This window comes from Anopheles ziemanni, chromosome 2, assembly GCF_943734765.1.
Source record: "Anopheles ziemanni chromosome 2, idAnoZiCoDA_A2_x.2, whole genome shotgun sequence".
NCBI classification, from domain to species: Eukaryota; Metazoa; Arthropoda; class Insecta; order Diptera; family Culicidae; genus Anopheles; species Anopheles ziemanni.
In genome coordinates this window covers 13931534-13945138 of record NC_080705.1, presented here as the reverse complement: position 1 = coordinate 13945138, position 13605 = coordinate 13931534, and the positions used below count along the sequence as shown (strand labels likewise).

Here is a 13605-nt window from a genome sequence, read left to right as displayed (position 1 = left end):
CATCCTTGGAAAATGAAATGGATTGTTGGAACCCCTCTTGGTGGCTACTTTTGAAAGGGATGAAAAATGATGGGACGGTCAGTTTTCCGAGGATAAAAAAATTTGAATGTACACATAGCGCTTAAAAGATATCGACAATGTTCCTTTCGTGGAACTGATCAAATGGTCAAACGGATGCTTTTAACCTTCGAAGCACTAATGTGGTTTAGTCTTTTCAATTCCAAGAGGGATCGGACGATCTTACAAAGCACACATGATGAGAACCTGGTGGATGCATACATCAATTCGGTGGTGAGTTCTTTTCTCCAGAGATATTTCCCAAGACACCTGTTAACGTGCGGTACAAAGAAATAAAACTACCTTGACACTTAAAAATGATCGATGTCATTTGTAAATGGCTCCTCTTTTCGGAATATTATAATTAATTGTTGCATTCAACCATTACTAATTTCTACTTTCTTGTGTTGGTTCAGTATTATTTTGCATGTTTTCTTTGATATCTTTAAAGGCCTACAACTATTTAAAAGCGCGTTCCATTCTCAAAACTTTTCCTGAAATTGTCTCTCTATATTTTGTGCAAGAATTTAAAATATTAAAACAGTCGTGCTTTAATACACTATTTTAAAATTAGCTAGGAATGAGGAAAATAAACTCTATAGCATTTTTTTGACAAAAACAATGTATCAAGTCACCATAGTTTGTGGAAAACTAGAACTTTTTTTTTCTTTCGGCACGTAGTTGTACGCAAAATTTAATTTTCATTTGCAGGTAATTTCCTACACCAACACCCTGCCGCATAAACCGGTACAGACTGGGCGATTACAGTTGGAAATAACATACGGCCAAATGCTTCCACACGGACCCACAACCAGCCGGCCGGTTAAGCAAACGCTACTGGATATAAATAATCATCATCTTTCAATTTGGAGGATTTCGTTGAGCACCGCAGAGCACGCAGTGTCGGCTTGCAGTCTCCCGGATTTCTACTTCTCACCCTCCCGGCTCGCATTTATCATCATCAACTGAAAATTAGAGAAAACACATTACTTGCCTGCACGGCGAAAGAGTTTTGCTCGTGGCGTCGAGCAAAGATGCTTTCGAAGATTGCACCGGAGGATCCGGGCGACCGCCTTCCGATGCACCGAAGATTTGCTGCCATCCTTTACCCAACGGAAAACGCACCTTTCGAAATGCCGGAAACCGATCGACGAAGTCGCTCTGGTAGCTGGTGATGTATGGGCAATGGTTGACCTCGGGTCGAGTGGAAGTTCTACGGCCACACGCTTCGTCCGCAGAGGATGCATGCTGACGCCGACGCTTTTCCAGATAACGGTTCCACACCGCATCGCCCATTTCCTGAGTGCTCGTTCGAGGCAGAAAGTGTTTGGTCGTGTATCCGAAGGTCCTGTAAACGGCACGCTGGGGTGATGCAAGTGTGATACCATTCAGGTGATGCAGGTTGGTAGGAAAAAAAAAGAAATCGTGTGTAAGCTTAAATGCATTTTACCCTCCACCACACCTTCCACTTACCCCGACGGTGCTCGAGGGACAATCGTATGGATACTGCTGGATACGCTCGGACCATCCGGAAACTTTGACCCGATCGTCCGAATACTTTCGCACAATGTCGTGCTCCATTGCACGTGCCCAGGGAAGCGATGTGTGGGAAAGCGAAGGGGTTCGGTTGAACGGTCCACCGACCTCCGGATGACACCAACGGCGCGAAACCAAATGTCCTTTATTGAGTGTCAAAAAATTGAAATTATCTTAATTTCCCGATCAACGCTCGAAATGAAAATGAAATTGAATTTAAATTTATTCAACCCTACAAACACCCACACACACGCACACACCTTCGCAAATGGGGCAGAAAGTTTGGTGGGTGAAAATGAAAAACAAACGGACCATTGGCTATGGATGCAATAGCGTGTGGGACAACCGTTTAAAAGGGTATAGAGGAGGGGGTAAAAGAGAATGCAGATCGAATTTGGGATGAATACAAAATATATGAATCGAACCACAATAAAAAAAATGGTAGATGAGGTGGAACCGTAACCATCAATGCAGTAAAACAACCGCGCCAATCACTTATTGCTATTGTTTTCCCGTACGCCAATGCAACGAACTCTGGATGCATTTTATCGAAATGAGAATCGGAAATTGGAAATTCCAACGCAAGACAGGAGTTGTTTTTTATAGTTCTTATAGTTTTTGAAGAGTATATTACTTATCTATATAGATGTTTATGCAGCCAAAATCGTGCTGTTTGAAACCATATTTCAACAAAAATGACACAGTTGCTTTTTCTTTAGCCTTAATCGTGATTATATGACACAGCCTTAGATTACCCTAACAGTTATCTATTAGCTAGTCCTTTGATCAATTATTTTCAAACGAACACATTCAAATCGAATGATAAATCGTAGCCTTGGTGGTGACTACTGGCCAACTCGGACCAATGATGTGCTCTTTTTTCCTCTTTAAACACTTTTATTGATTTTTCATTTTCGCGAAATATTGTTTTCCGTTCGATGTGCGTTTGCACAGTTTAATTTATGTCTGTACAAAAATTCAAACAAAAACAAAACCCTAGGACGGTGTACTGTTGGCTATTGATTGTATTTCACTTGTGTACGATACTACGGCGTGCTCATACTCTACGCGATGCGTATGCCCATATCAGAGCAAGAGATTTGTAGATTGAACCAAAACCGAACAAAAAAAAACCGTAAACATATAAACCAAAAGTTAAATTTACCGTAGCAACGACGCGAACCGAATGGCCACAACTTTTTTTTTATCGGTGGAAAACCCTAACAAATTGGCACGCAAATAAATGTACTGAATTACTCCACCGGAGCTCGTCAACATGGAGCTGTGGTTTGGAGGTTTGTAGCGAGCGGCAGAATTTTGGAGAGGAAATAAAGTTTTCAGCCCTAAAGAGTGCAGAAAATGTAATACCGTAACTGTATGCTTACCCTTTGCGTTTTCACCACACGGTTTTGGAAATGTATAACTAGTTAAATTTAATAATTTTCAACGTAAAAGGTACTACAGCTCCAAATGGTGGTCTCAACGTTGAACACTTTGGAAACAAAACCAGTGTCTGCTTGGATTAATTGTTGATGTATTTTCCGATTTAAACTTCTACCTCTCTTCAACATTGATCCTTAGGTTATATTGTCTAGAGGCACTGGAACCCATTGATATATTATACATTACGCCTCTATTAACTCTCTATTATCACGAGAATCATCACTTAAAACTCGAAAACTGTTGCTAAACTTTGAAAGTGTTAGTTGGTTGTTAAATTTTCGTATTTTTACTCTTACTTTCACAAACTCAACACGCGAACCATGCTAAGTAACCGCGTGCCTCATTTCGGTGCGAGCGTAACGAGAAAGCGCATTCGCACGGAAAATTCGACAAATTGGCCAGTCTGGCTGGTTCGGATCCCAATTTCTGCCACGGCGCATCGACGGTTGACGTGACCATCCGTGCGGTTTCGGGGGCGCAATGTAATTTTCTGTTTTTCGCTTCGGTTATTTATTTTCGCTCGACTCGTTGCCGTTGTGGTGAAGATTTTTATGTGCTTCTTTTTGTCCCTCGGTCCCACCATCAGTGTGGTTTCGTTAATACCGACAAAAGCAATAAATAAGATAATAAGAAGCCGAAAGAAATTCTTCTCCGGCAAGCGGGAGAGAGAGCGCAGGGGGATGGATGAAGATGTCCGTGGAAATCGCATCACCAAACGGGAGGCGATAAGAGGGAAAAACACAGAGATTAAGCTTTCATTAGTCCCGGCTGGGTTGTGTGTGTGTGTGCGCGCGCGGGGTGGTGAGGCTGACGGCCTTAAGTCAAAAAAAACCTCACAAAAGTCTTAAGGCCCAAAAAATGGGGTGGAGTGGATTTGTTTCGTTCCCAAATCGATTACTGACCTTCGGGGCGAATGGTGGAGCTTAACCGTAATCCTACCCAAAAATGGAACTTTCTCCTCGTTCGTGGTGTGCGTGGAGGCGCAAAAGGCAAATCTTGCCCCCTTAAATCCACCTCGCACTCGCCCGGTTGATGTATTGCTTCGCCCGTCGATCCCTAACGATCGTTCGGGGAGCGCCGATAACGCGTCGGTATCCTTTTAGCCAATAATACCTGCTGCCAGCTTTAGTATTTTCCTCCATTTTCGGTTGACTGCCGCTCGTGGAAAATAGTGCTGGCCCCAGCCCCACGCCAAGATCCCTTGCTACTGGCGCTGGCAGCCTGGACACCGTGATGGATCTGATAATTATGTGCTGGCATTAGACGCAATTCCTCAACTCGGGGAAAACTCCGTGCTGTCCTGCGGAAGGACCGCACGATTTTTCAAATGTTTTCCAACCCCCTCCGTAATGGAAGTACATCCTGGGAGGCCGGAAAGCCTTAAATAATGACCATGAAGTACCCCACGCGGTTGACATTTGAATGGCGAAATGTGGAAATAAAAAAGGACACGGAAAATCGGGGATTTTCTCACCATCGCAATTTTACGCCAAGTGGACGTTACAGACCGTCCGAGGTGTACATTATTCAATTTGGCGTTCCCCAGATTTCCACAGCTTTTGGGCAGTGCACTGTGTAGGGGTGGGAAAACTATGATAATTATTTTTTCACGCCGTCAAACACTGCTAGTGGAAGGATTTAGTGTTTGCAGAAAAGCTTCCATCAAGATGGAGTGGGAAAATGGCAAGAAATAGGAACACACCGCAGAAACATGAGAAAAGGGCATATGTCCAGTCCGGAGGGGTTGATGTTGAATATCGAAATTGAGTTTTCCTTTTTACCCACCCGCGCATATTGCAGCCCGGCTCACCCGTCCGAGTCCGTATTGTGGCACATTTTCGGCATCACTTCCCGCTTCCGGCCGACATCTGCAATAAATTTCCGCAAAACGTCCGTTCTAGAGAGTCGTGGTGCACTTCTTCAGCCGCGCCCTGCAACTGCCACTGTTCGCTGGTCTAAGCGAACGTGCCGTTTCGGTATTTTTCCGAAGCGGGGTTTTACCGCGGCAAGTTCAGTTCTTTCAGCCGGAGAAAAATACAGCTTAATTAGTTCAACGCTATGCAGACGAACTGACGGGCTTATTTGTTTACCGTACGGCAAGGCAAGGGGTTTGAGGGTCAGCAAACGAAACACTTTCTTTACCCAGGCATCCCAGTGCTAGTTTCCTGCACTCCTCCGTCGTGTTGATTCCGGGAAAACACTTCCGAATACTTTCCGGGCTTCCGGTTCAGCACACCGCTCGTTGCAGCATTTTCCGGCTTCCGGCTCGTACGGGCGCAGCATCCGGCCGCTTTGTTTTTCCTTTCCCCCCTCCCCAATCCGTGTGCCGTTTATTGTTGTTTAATTTAATTATTGTCTTGAAACTGTTGTTATTTTCTTGTCTTTTGGAGGTTTCCTTCGTGTTTCTCGTTCTTCGTTGCGGAGTCCAGGGAGTGCAGGAAGAAATAAAACTCTTTTCGAACTGTTTAAACACGAGCAAGTCATTGGATCGGCCGTACTCGTCTACAGTAATGCCGGAGCTGTATTTTATTTCTTTTTTTGTCGTTTGGTATTTTTGTCATTTTGGTAAGAACGTGATAATAACATGAAGTTGTTCAACTACTAATCCATAAATATTATAATACTATCCTTGTTTTACTAATGATGATAATAAATAACTTAAAGCTTTAGTGAGTGTTGAAAACATAAAATATCCTTCTCATTTTTTACCATTTTTCGAACAAATAAATCAAATCGTTGTGTTGGTAAAGATGATAAACATTCTGACTAATTTATAAGATAAACACCTTTTTCGTTATAACACTGAAAAACAAATACATTATGCTCGCATACAATGCTTAACATACGCAAACAATTTCATGCTTCTATTGCTCACATTTCAATTGAGGATACATTACTTTGGAGTTTTTTTTTTCTCTCCCTATATGTAATCGTAGGTGATGTGTTGAGAACCTTACACCATACCGTCGAACGGCGGCTTGTGGCTGTTGCACGTCTACCGCACGACGCCCGCTAAGTACATCCGCTTCCGGTCGGGAGGTGTTTTAAGCCCGGAAGGATGTTGGAACCGAATTCGGTGAAAGGTGCGGTAGCTGCCACATAATTAGTAGCATTACGAGCTTTTGAACGAGCGCTGCGGATCGTTGGATGCGGTTGGCGTGGGAGAAATTTCAAGAAAGTGATAAAGAGAGAGAGAGAGAGGAAGCTAAGTGGTTTGGAGCCAGGTTTGAAGTAGATTATTTGACCTTCTTGGAATGTGTGAAGCACTTCTCATTACCGAATGATTCAGTCCGACTCGCCGTTGCTGAGATGAATGAGGTAATGTGAATCCGATAAACAACGTGATTGCATCTTACGATCGAAATGAGGTGGAAGCGATCTTGTCCGTGGATGGTGTTACAATGATGCTTCAAGCTAAGAGTAGATTAGTTGGTACAAGTACCTCGCTAATCTGTGACTATTTGTTTCTATTGATAACATTTTAATCCTTTTGAAAGTGGGTATATGTTGAGATGATCAATAGTCTTTTCTATTATATAAGGCTTTATTTTTGTTAGAGCACATGCATTTTAGAGAATAGTTACAACAGTATACAACGTTGACAGACTTCTCTAACGCCACCCCCACTTAAATCCCTCAACGCTTCCCTCTGCCAATGATGCAATAAAACTGTGTAATTGCATTCCTTCGAGATTTTTTACTGCTTCTCAATTATTCCCAACGTATAATGGAGCACCTCTTCGTCACCATAGCAACACGTGGATGTCGCAAATTTGTGAGGTTACGCTTCGCACGTGATGCTCAGTGCAAGCCAACAAAGTTGGCCCATTCTTCGGTATCCAACGAATAAGAATAAACGTACGTGTGTACACTCCGAGCACAATTAACAGCGACCTGATTAAAGAGGACGAACGGATGCGCTTTATTATCGATTTTCCACTGGGTCGAAAATGCTATGTATTAGCACGTAGTACCGGAGTATGTAATTTCCGTTTGCTGGGACCTTTTATTTGGTATGGCAGCAGTTGCAGACAACTCGGTTTTATTCAAAGGGTAAATGAGTTTCACAATTTACTTGGTTATTTCATTACTTTTTGATTTTTATTATTGTTTGAAGGAAACATTCTGATACTCTCTGGTCTTAAACATGATTTTTTAATAATTATTTTATGGTGAAAGTAGCTTCTAGAGTTTAAGTTTTTTCATGTTAACTAAACTGACATGCTTTTTATTATTGCCAAGCCAGATGTCTATTATTTTCGGAATTAATGTTGTGAGGAATGTAAATAATGTCAGTGATTGTAGAAAAACATAATCAAATGGCTGGCAAAATTAAGCAAATTTTTAACCCAAATAGAAAATATCCAACCGAGTACATTTATGTAACCATTTTGTAGTTAAAGCGTATCTCATCATTCAACGATGGCGTTCCGCGATTCGGCAATGCTCATTTTATGCGACCTCGCCTCCGCTCAATCTTATCCCCAGCTAGATTAAAACTTTGTCCCGTCACCATTCGGCGGCTGTGCATACAGAAAAGCACCCGTCTTTAGCATATCTCACACACGTCTCGACAATGTGTAGCTGCGAGGCATCGGTGCTTGGTGCTAAAGCATAGTCAGTATCTGGGTGCCCCCTTCGCTGCAAGAATCTCAAAAGATGGCACGAGACGTGTACGGTCCCTTGCGGACTATCTTTGTGCGCGCGGGAATGAACGAATTACACACGTTTCGTTGAGTTCATTTTCAATTGCATGGTAGGGTTTAAGTCATTTTTCTTAATTATCCCTCTCATACGAGAAACAACGCCGAAGTAGTATGACACTGCACGAGGGTTAAGAGGTGGTAGAGGGGCAACTGAATTGACGGAGCTGGCAAGAAGCTTTTCGGAGGACGCAGGATGTTCTTTTCGTTCACGTTTTCTTCGTGCTTTGGTTGGGTCTTGTGAGAAAAAAAAAACAGAGAAGGGAGTGGCAACTTTGTAGTATGCAATTGCAGTTTTCCGGGAACGTAGTTGCAATGGAGCACAATTTAGATTTAGATTAAGATTACTTTTCCATTACTCCAATCGGGGGGGTTTTTCCTGGCTTGAAATGTTTCTCGAGAGCATGTGCAAAGTGTAAGTATTGAACTGGCTCCGGATGCCATCGAGGAGAATCACAGCGAGTGGTAAAACGTTCATTAAACGAACGGTGCTAAAAAATAGTTGGCGTAAGTGGTGAAAAACTGGAGGAAAAGAGGACATCCCAACGCGCTTCACCCCTTCGGATGGGTTGCTCTTAGACAATTTTCCAAAACCCGATCGAAGATATCGATAGGACGAAGATCGCGATGGGACAGTTTAACGCACTCCTCGCTTTCTCTCTCTCTCTTTCTCTCTCTCCCTCTCTCTCTCTCTCTCTCTCTCTCTCTCTCTCTCTCTCTCTCCCTCTCTCGCAATGCAAGAGTTGTTCCATTTTCCCAATCAAGAAACCATTTTCTCTCCCGCACAGCTTCCACTCGTAACCAGAACCACAGATACGGCTCCCGAAGGATGCATTAAAGTACCCGGGTCGGGTTTGCGGGATAAAATTATAGACAAAAGTGTAATAATATTGATAAATGAAGCGATATTATCTCGGTAATGGGATACAATTAAAAGTACGTACGGAGATCACTTGCAGGCGCAAGAGGGCGATGATAAAAGTTATCGAAATAAATTTTTGTTCCACCCTGTCGTACTTGTGGCAGAGAACGTGGAGAGGCGTTCTTTGGCAAAGAAAAGTCGCCTCGAGTGGGAAAAGTTGTACGCCAACGGAGCCAAGAAGGAAATGTCGACGCCAGGGGAGGGCGGGTAAAGGATGCGGTCGGGGAAAAGCACTTGTATAAATTCTTACCACCTACTGGCTTTTGAGTTATTTGATTATACTTGCCAGGAGCAGCGAGGGTTGCAGGTGTTCGTACCGATGACGCGTACCTGCGCGAAATTGCTTTCGGCACTCCGGTGGCACTGGATGACAGGAATTGCGCCGGCCTCGGTCGGAGTTCTGCGACTAATGGGTGTGAAATCTATCATCAAGGTGTCTTGGAGTGCTGGTGATACTAAGGATTTCATTATGACCGCTGAAATTGCGAGTGGACACTGAATTATGCCTGTCTTTAGTTAATTTTTATCCCGAAACTCCTTCGGTGCGATAAAAATATTATCGAGGCATTGAGGATTTAGTGAATTATTGATGGCATGTGTTTTTAATAATGGATTTCAATTAGTTGTATGAGTTTTTCTATTCCCGCGAGGGATGGAGTTTAACTTATGTTGTACAACAACTAATATAACAGAGTTTGAAAAATATCTTTCTGTCTTCTCTCTCTTTTATAACATTTAATGATTTAACGAATATTTTATTTTTACATAAATTCTGCGAAAACCAAGAATACTAAACCAAACCGTTGAAAATCCATTCAATCTTCTCATGCGGAAAACATGTGTCGTACAAACGCAGTTGATTTGCTCTGATCATGCTAATTAACGAGTAATTGGACCGGTCCTGACCTGCCACTAGCTTTAGGGCTCCAGCCAACACTTTGCCATTAATTATCCATGCTAAACCATCATCAAGACAATTATTGTCATCAAAGAGAGGTTAAAGGCTACGATTGCGAGGTTGAATATTGGAAATTGAGATTGATTAAAGCTTGAGCATAAAGCATCTCCGATTGTTTGGTAACGCTATCAAATAACGTAGTGAGATATTTAGTGAAATCAGTATCATATTTTTATTCTTTGATTAAATAACACCACGTATACAGACTTAACTCTAAGATAACACGTTTTTTATCTTATCTATATTCTGGACTTTCCTCCCGGTAGCCATTTGGAATTATTGATACTGTATCGAGACACTTCGAGAAAGAAAAAACAACATGTTCATATATCGTCGACATGCTGGCAGCATCGTCCAACTTCCTATATCATCCAGACGCATTTTCATCCTGTTAGTCGAGGATGGAAAAAAAGAAAACATCTATCGATGGGAGAGGAAAGAAAAACGATTACGAAAGGGAAAGGCGACAGAGGAGGTGAAAAAATAGAAAATAAAACGAGGACATCTGATACAAAGTACACATCAAGCACGCAAGTGTCAGCAGTTTCAACCTATTTATTTATTTTACCAGCTAGCGAGAAGGATTCCACCGTCGGTTCCTTCCGCTCGCACTATCCCACCCGCATCCGGACGGGCGCGCGCTGGGTGGAAAACTGGCGACCATAAAGTATGAGTTAGCTGTTTTCCTAATACCGACGGGACGGGACTGCCCAAGGAGTAGAATATTAAATCCATACATCATCTTGAAGCAGTTTAAGTTTTTTCCTTTCAGTTCTTTTCCTTTCTGCTGCGACACGGATCCACCCGACCCCGTCCTCCCCGGGCGCAATCTGTTCACCCAAGCTTTGCCGGACTGTCCCGAGTTGTTTTTCTCCGGCTCCCGTCTTGGAGGCGTTTCCAACATCTCCGTCCATTGCTTCCGATGGCGCGTCCCTGTCTGACCCGCACCGCATCGATCCGTGCCTTGCCTGGTCGGTGGTTCGCCTGGTCCGAATCTAGTGACGCCGTTTCCGGGTGCTTCCGGTTTCCGGTTGCCACTCGGTTTCGATTTTGTTTTTCCTTTTTTGTTTTGTCCCCCTCCCGCAACGCTCCACGGTCCGGATAGTTCCAGGAGCTATTGGATGCGCACGTAGGAAAACCTGGACAGCCATCCCACCCCCGTTGCCGGCCGGAGTTCATGACGTGCCGAGGGAGCTTTCGCAGGGCTTTGGGATCGCCCATTTTTCTGCCCGTGGGAGCAAAACGGGGGATAAAAATTATCCACCGTCCATTCATCTTGCGGTCAAAATGGTTGTCAGGGTTTTGCCAGCGTGTCTCATTTTGCGACCCGTTTTTCATTTCAAAGGATTTAAGAAGGATAATGATTGATTTCGGCTCCTGTCCATTTGGGGCGGTTGCTTTGGCATATGTGAGTATGTATGTGTGTGTGTAAAGGTCTGTTTTAGTTTTTTACGCCCCACTGTGCTCGGTAATGGACATGTGAAAGGAAAACTGTTGACAAATCAATATGGGGTTCTATTTTTCCGAAACCCGGATTCTCGGAATTGGATCCATGGCGATCGATTTTGTAAAACCGATGACGCAAGGTATACCTGACTCTAATAGGGTTATGCCGTAATGGAGTGGGTTTTTTTTTGCAGTATTGGTCATTTTGGGACTAATCACATAATGGGCTAAGTAAAAAATAACTTTAGGAAAACTCTTCGCAAAATTAGATACACTTGTAACTCGATACTCGTAAATTCGTTTCAAAACTTATCTGTTTCTCTCTTATTACAAGGACTATTTCATGCGAGGTGTTTTTTTACTCACTCCGATAAGATTTAAAATCTAAGAGTATATATAAATGGTTTTACACATATAAACTAAGTGATAGTTAAATTGTATCTCCTTCCTTTTTGAGGAAGTGCACCTTAAAATAAATCTATCTCTTTCTTCAAACTGAGTTCAAATTGTATGGTCAGTTGCATACAACTATCCTGAAAATGAAGTACGGTTTCATGTGAACTTGCAGTGACATTTCCTTCCTGATTATCCTCCAGGACATCGTTTGCCTTAGGCGTTCCTCAACGGGGACGACAGTCTTATTTGAATAAAAATCCCATATCATAAATGAAAGTAACCACAGGCTCAGCTGCTTCTGCTACAGCTGTCCGTGAAGGATAGATCTTTGTAATGATGGTGGCCTTTTTGCATCTCAACTAACCCGGTAGCAGTAAACACACACACACAGTGTGCCTCTCGGTGGAAGATGGCGTTATTATCGTGGGACTTACCGGTGGCATGCACGACCCGGTACTGTTTGTACCGCCTCACCTTACCATACCACCATACCGGCGGGACCGGATGTTATCTCGGAGTAGCCCGAAAAACAACGCGTCGTCCACAAACGACATCAATCATCGTCGAGCGCACAAGACGACAGTAGCAGTTGGCTGGCAGCTTGGAGCATGTTGCTCTCATCCGAGGGAGGTTAAAAATATGCAAGCTCGGTTAGGCTGGGCAGCGCGAGTGGCAGTTTGAATGTTGAAAGTGTTTGCAAAATAAATTCAAACCAGTTTTAATAACCATATCTTTGGCAAGCTGTTGTATTTTCCTTGTGGGTGGAGGTTTAGATCCAGTTTGAACAATTCATTTGAATATTGGACAATTCATTTGTATTGTCATATAAAGAAGGAGTTTTAAATTTTAAGGAAAATGCTTCTAAGGAAAGATATTTTGTTGCATAAGTAACAAGTTAGTGTAAGTTTCATTTTTAATTCGTGCTTCTAAATTCACAAAGAGGAATTGTTATGAAAAGAAAAATCAAACCGATTTTATATTTTAGCCTTTCTCTTGCTCCGTTTAATCTCGGTTGAAGGAAACAAATGTAAGCTCAACAAGTGCAACTCGTACATCTGTCATACAGGTTTATTCGTCGAAACAACAGTTTTCCTTTCGGTTGCCATCCGGCACCGAACGCAGCCGAACCCTAAGTCCCAGTAATTAGTGTCAGTTTGATTCCAACACCCGGACACAATTCCCTACGAGCACTATAATATTGGACCGGTTCCGATGGCGGCATCGTCACGACGTACCATATAAAGAGGAGGTGTTTACGCCCTTTCTCTGTGGCCGTTACGGAAAACGCCATGGGCATACATTGAAAAGCACATGTTGTGTGCTCGTAAAACTCCGGGTCTAGTCTCGGTTTCGAGACGATGGAGCAAAAGGGCTCGCTTAGTCTGCGTTGCGGATAGAGGGAAAAGGTGTTTGCTTTTTCTGATTCAGCCGAGCCTAGTTCGTCCGAAAATGGGTATGTCTTCCGTCCCAATGGCACTTATCGTCCGCAGCAACGGCTCGCAAAGGGACGTCTCTGCTTCTTTTAGCATACAGCGAGCTTTTCGGAATGGCTAAAGCCAAAACACGGAGCCAATCACCAGCCCGTCATCAGGTTCGGTGGTCCTCAGTGGTTCGGTTGTCCTGTTCTGTGGTGCGCACACTTGCTCGACTGGCGACTATATTTCATTTAATTTAAAATATTTATGCCTCCATCCCGGGGCTTCAAGTTTGCACGGTGAAATTCACGCTCGGTGAACAAGTCTCCCGTAGGAACTGGGATGATCCATGTTCAAACTCACATACGCACGGAAATGGAAACGAGTTAAACACACTGTCGACGCGTGTGCATCGGTTACCGGAGTGACTTGTTCGGGGAGGACCCGTTTCAAAAAGAGGGAAAGTGCTGATGAAAAACGGAAAAGCTCCGGGGAAATGTTGTTGTGTTGTGGTCCAGGGACATCTCCCCATCGGACGGTGTGTGGTGTGCGTAGCGAAGACCTCTTCTTTGTATGGAAATGTGCTGAGGATCCCTTAGTTCCTTCTTCGATGCGATCCTTCACTTTCCACTTCACGACCGGGACACTAACATACCAAACATACACACACACACACCCACACATAGGCCATTCCAGGGAATGCTGAAAACCGATTTGCACTGGGTAAAG

General features: G+C 43.4%; 1 protein-coding gene across 1 annotated transcript; it reads right to left on the bottom strand.

The window, feature by feature from the left end:
* Positions 1-983: 983 nt before the first annotated feature.
* On the bottom strand, positions 984-1638 carry LOC131293009 (uncharacterized). Its single transcript, XM_058321087.1, has 3 exons — positions 1531-1638; positions 1183-1419; positions 984-1022 (listed from the first exon to the last, which is right to left on the bottom strand). Exons 1-3 carry the CDS (start codon positions 1636-1638, stop codon positions 984-986), a joined length of 384 nt encoding a protein of 127 aa, XP_058177070.1.
* Positions 1639-13605: the final 11967 nt, after the last annotated feature.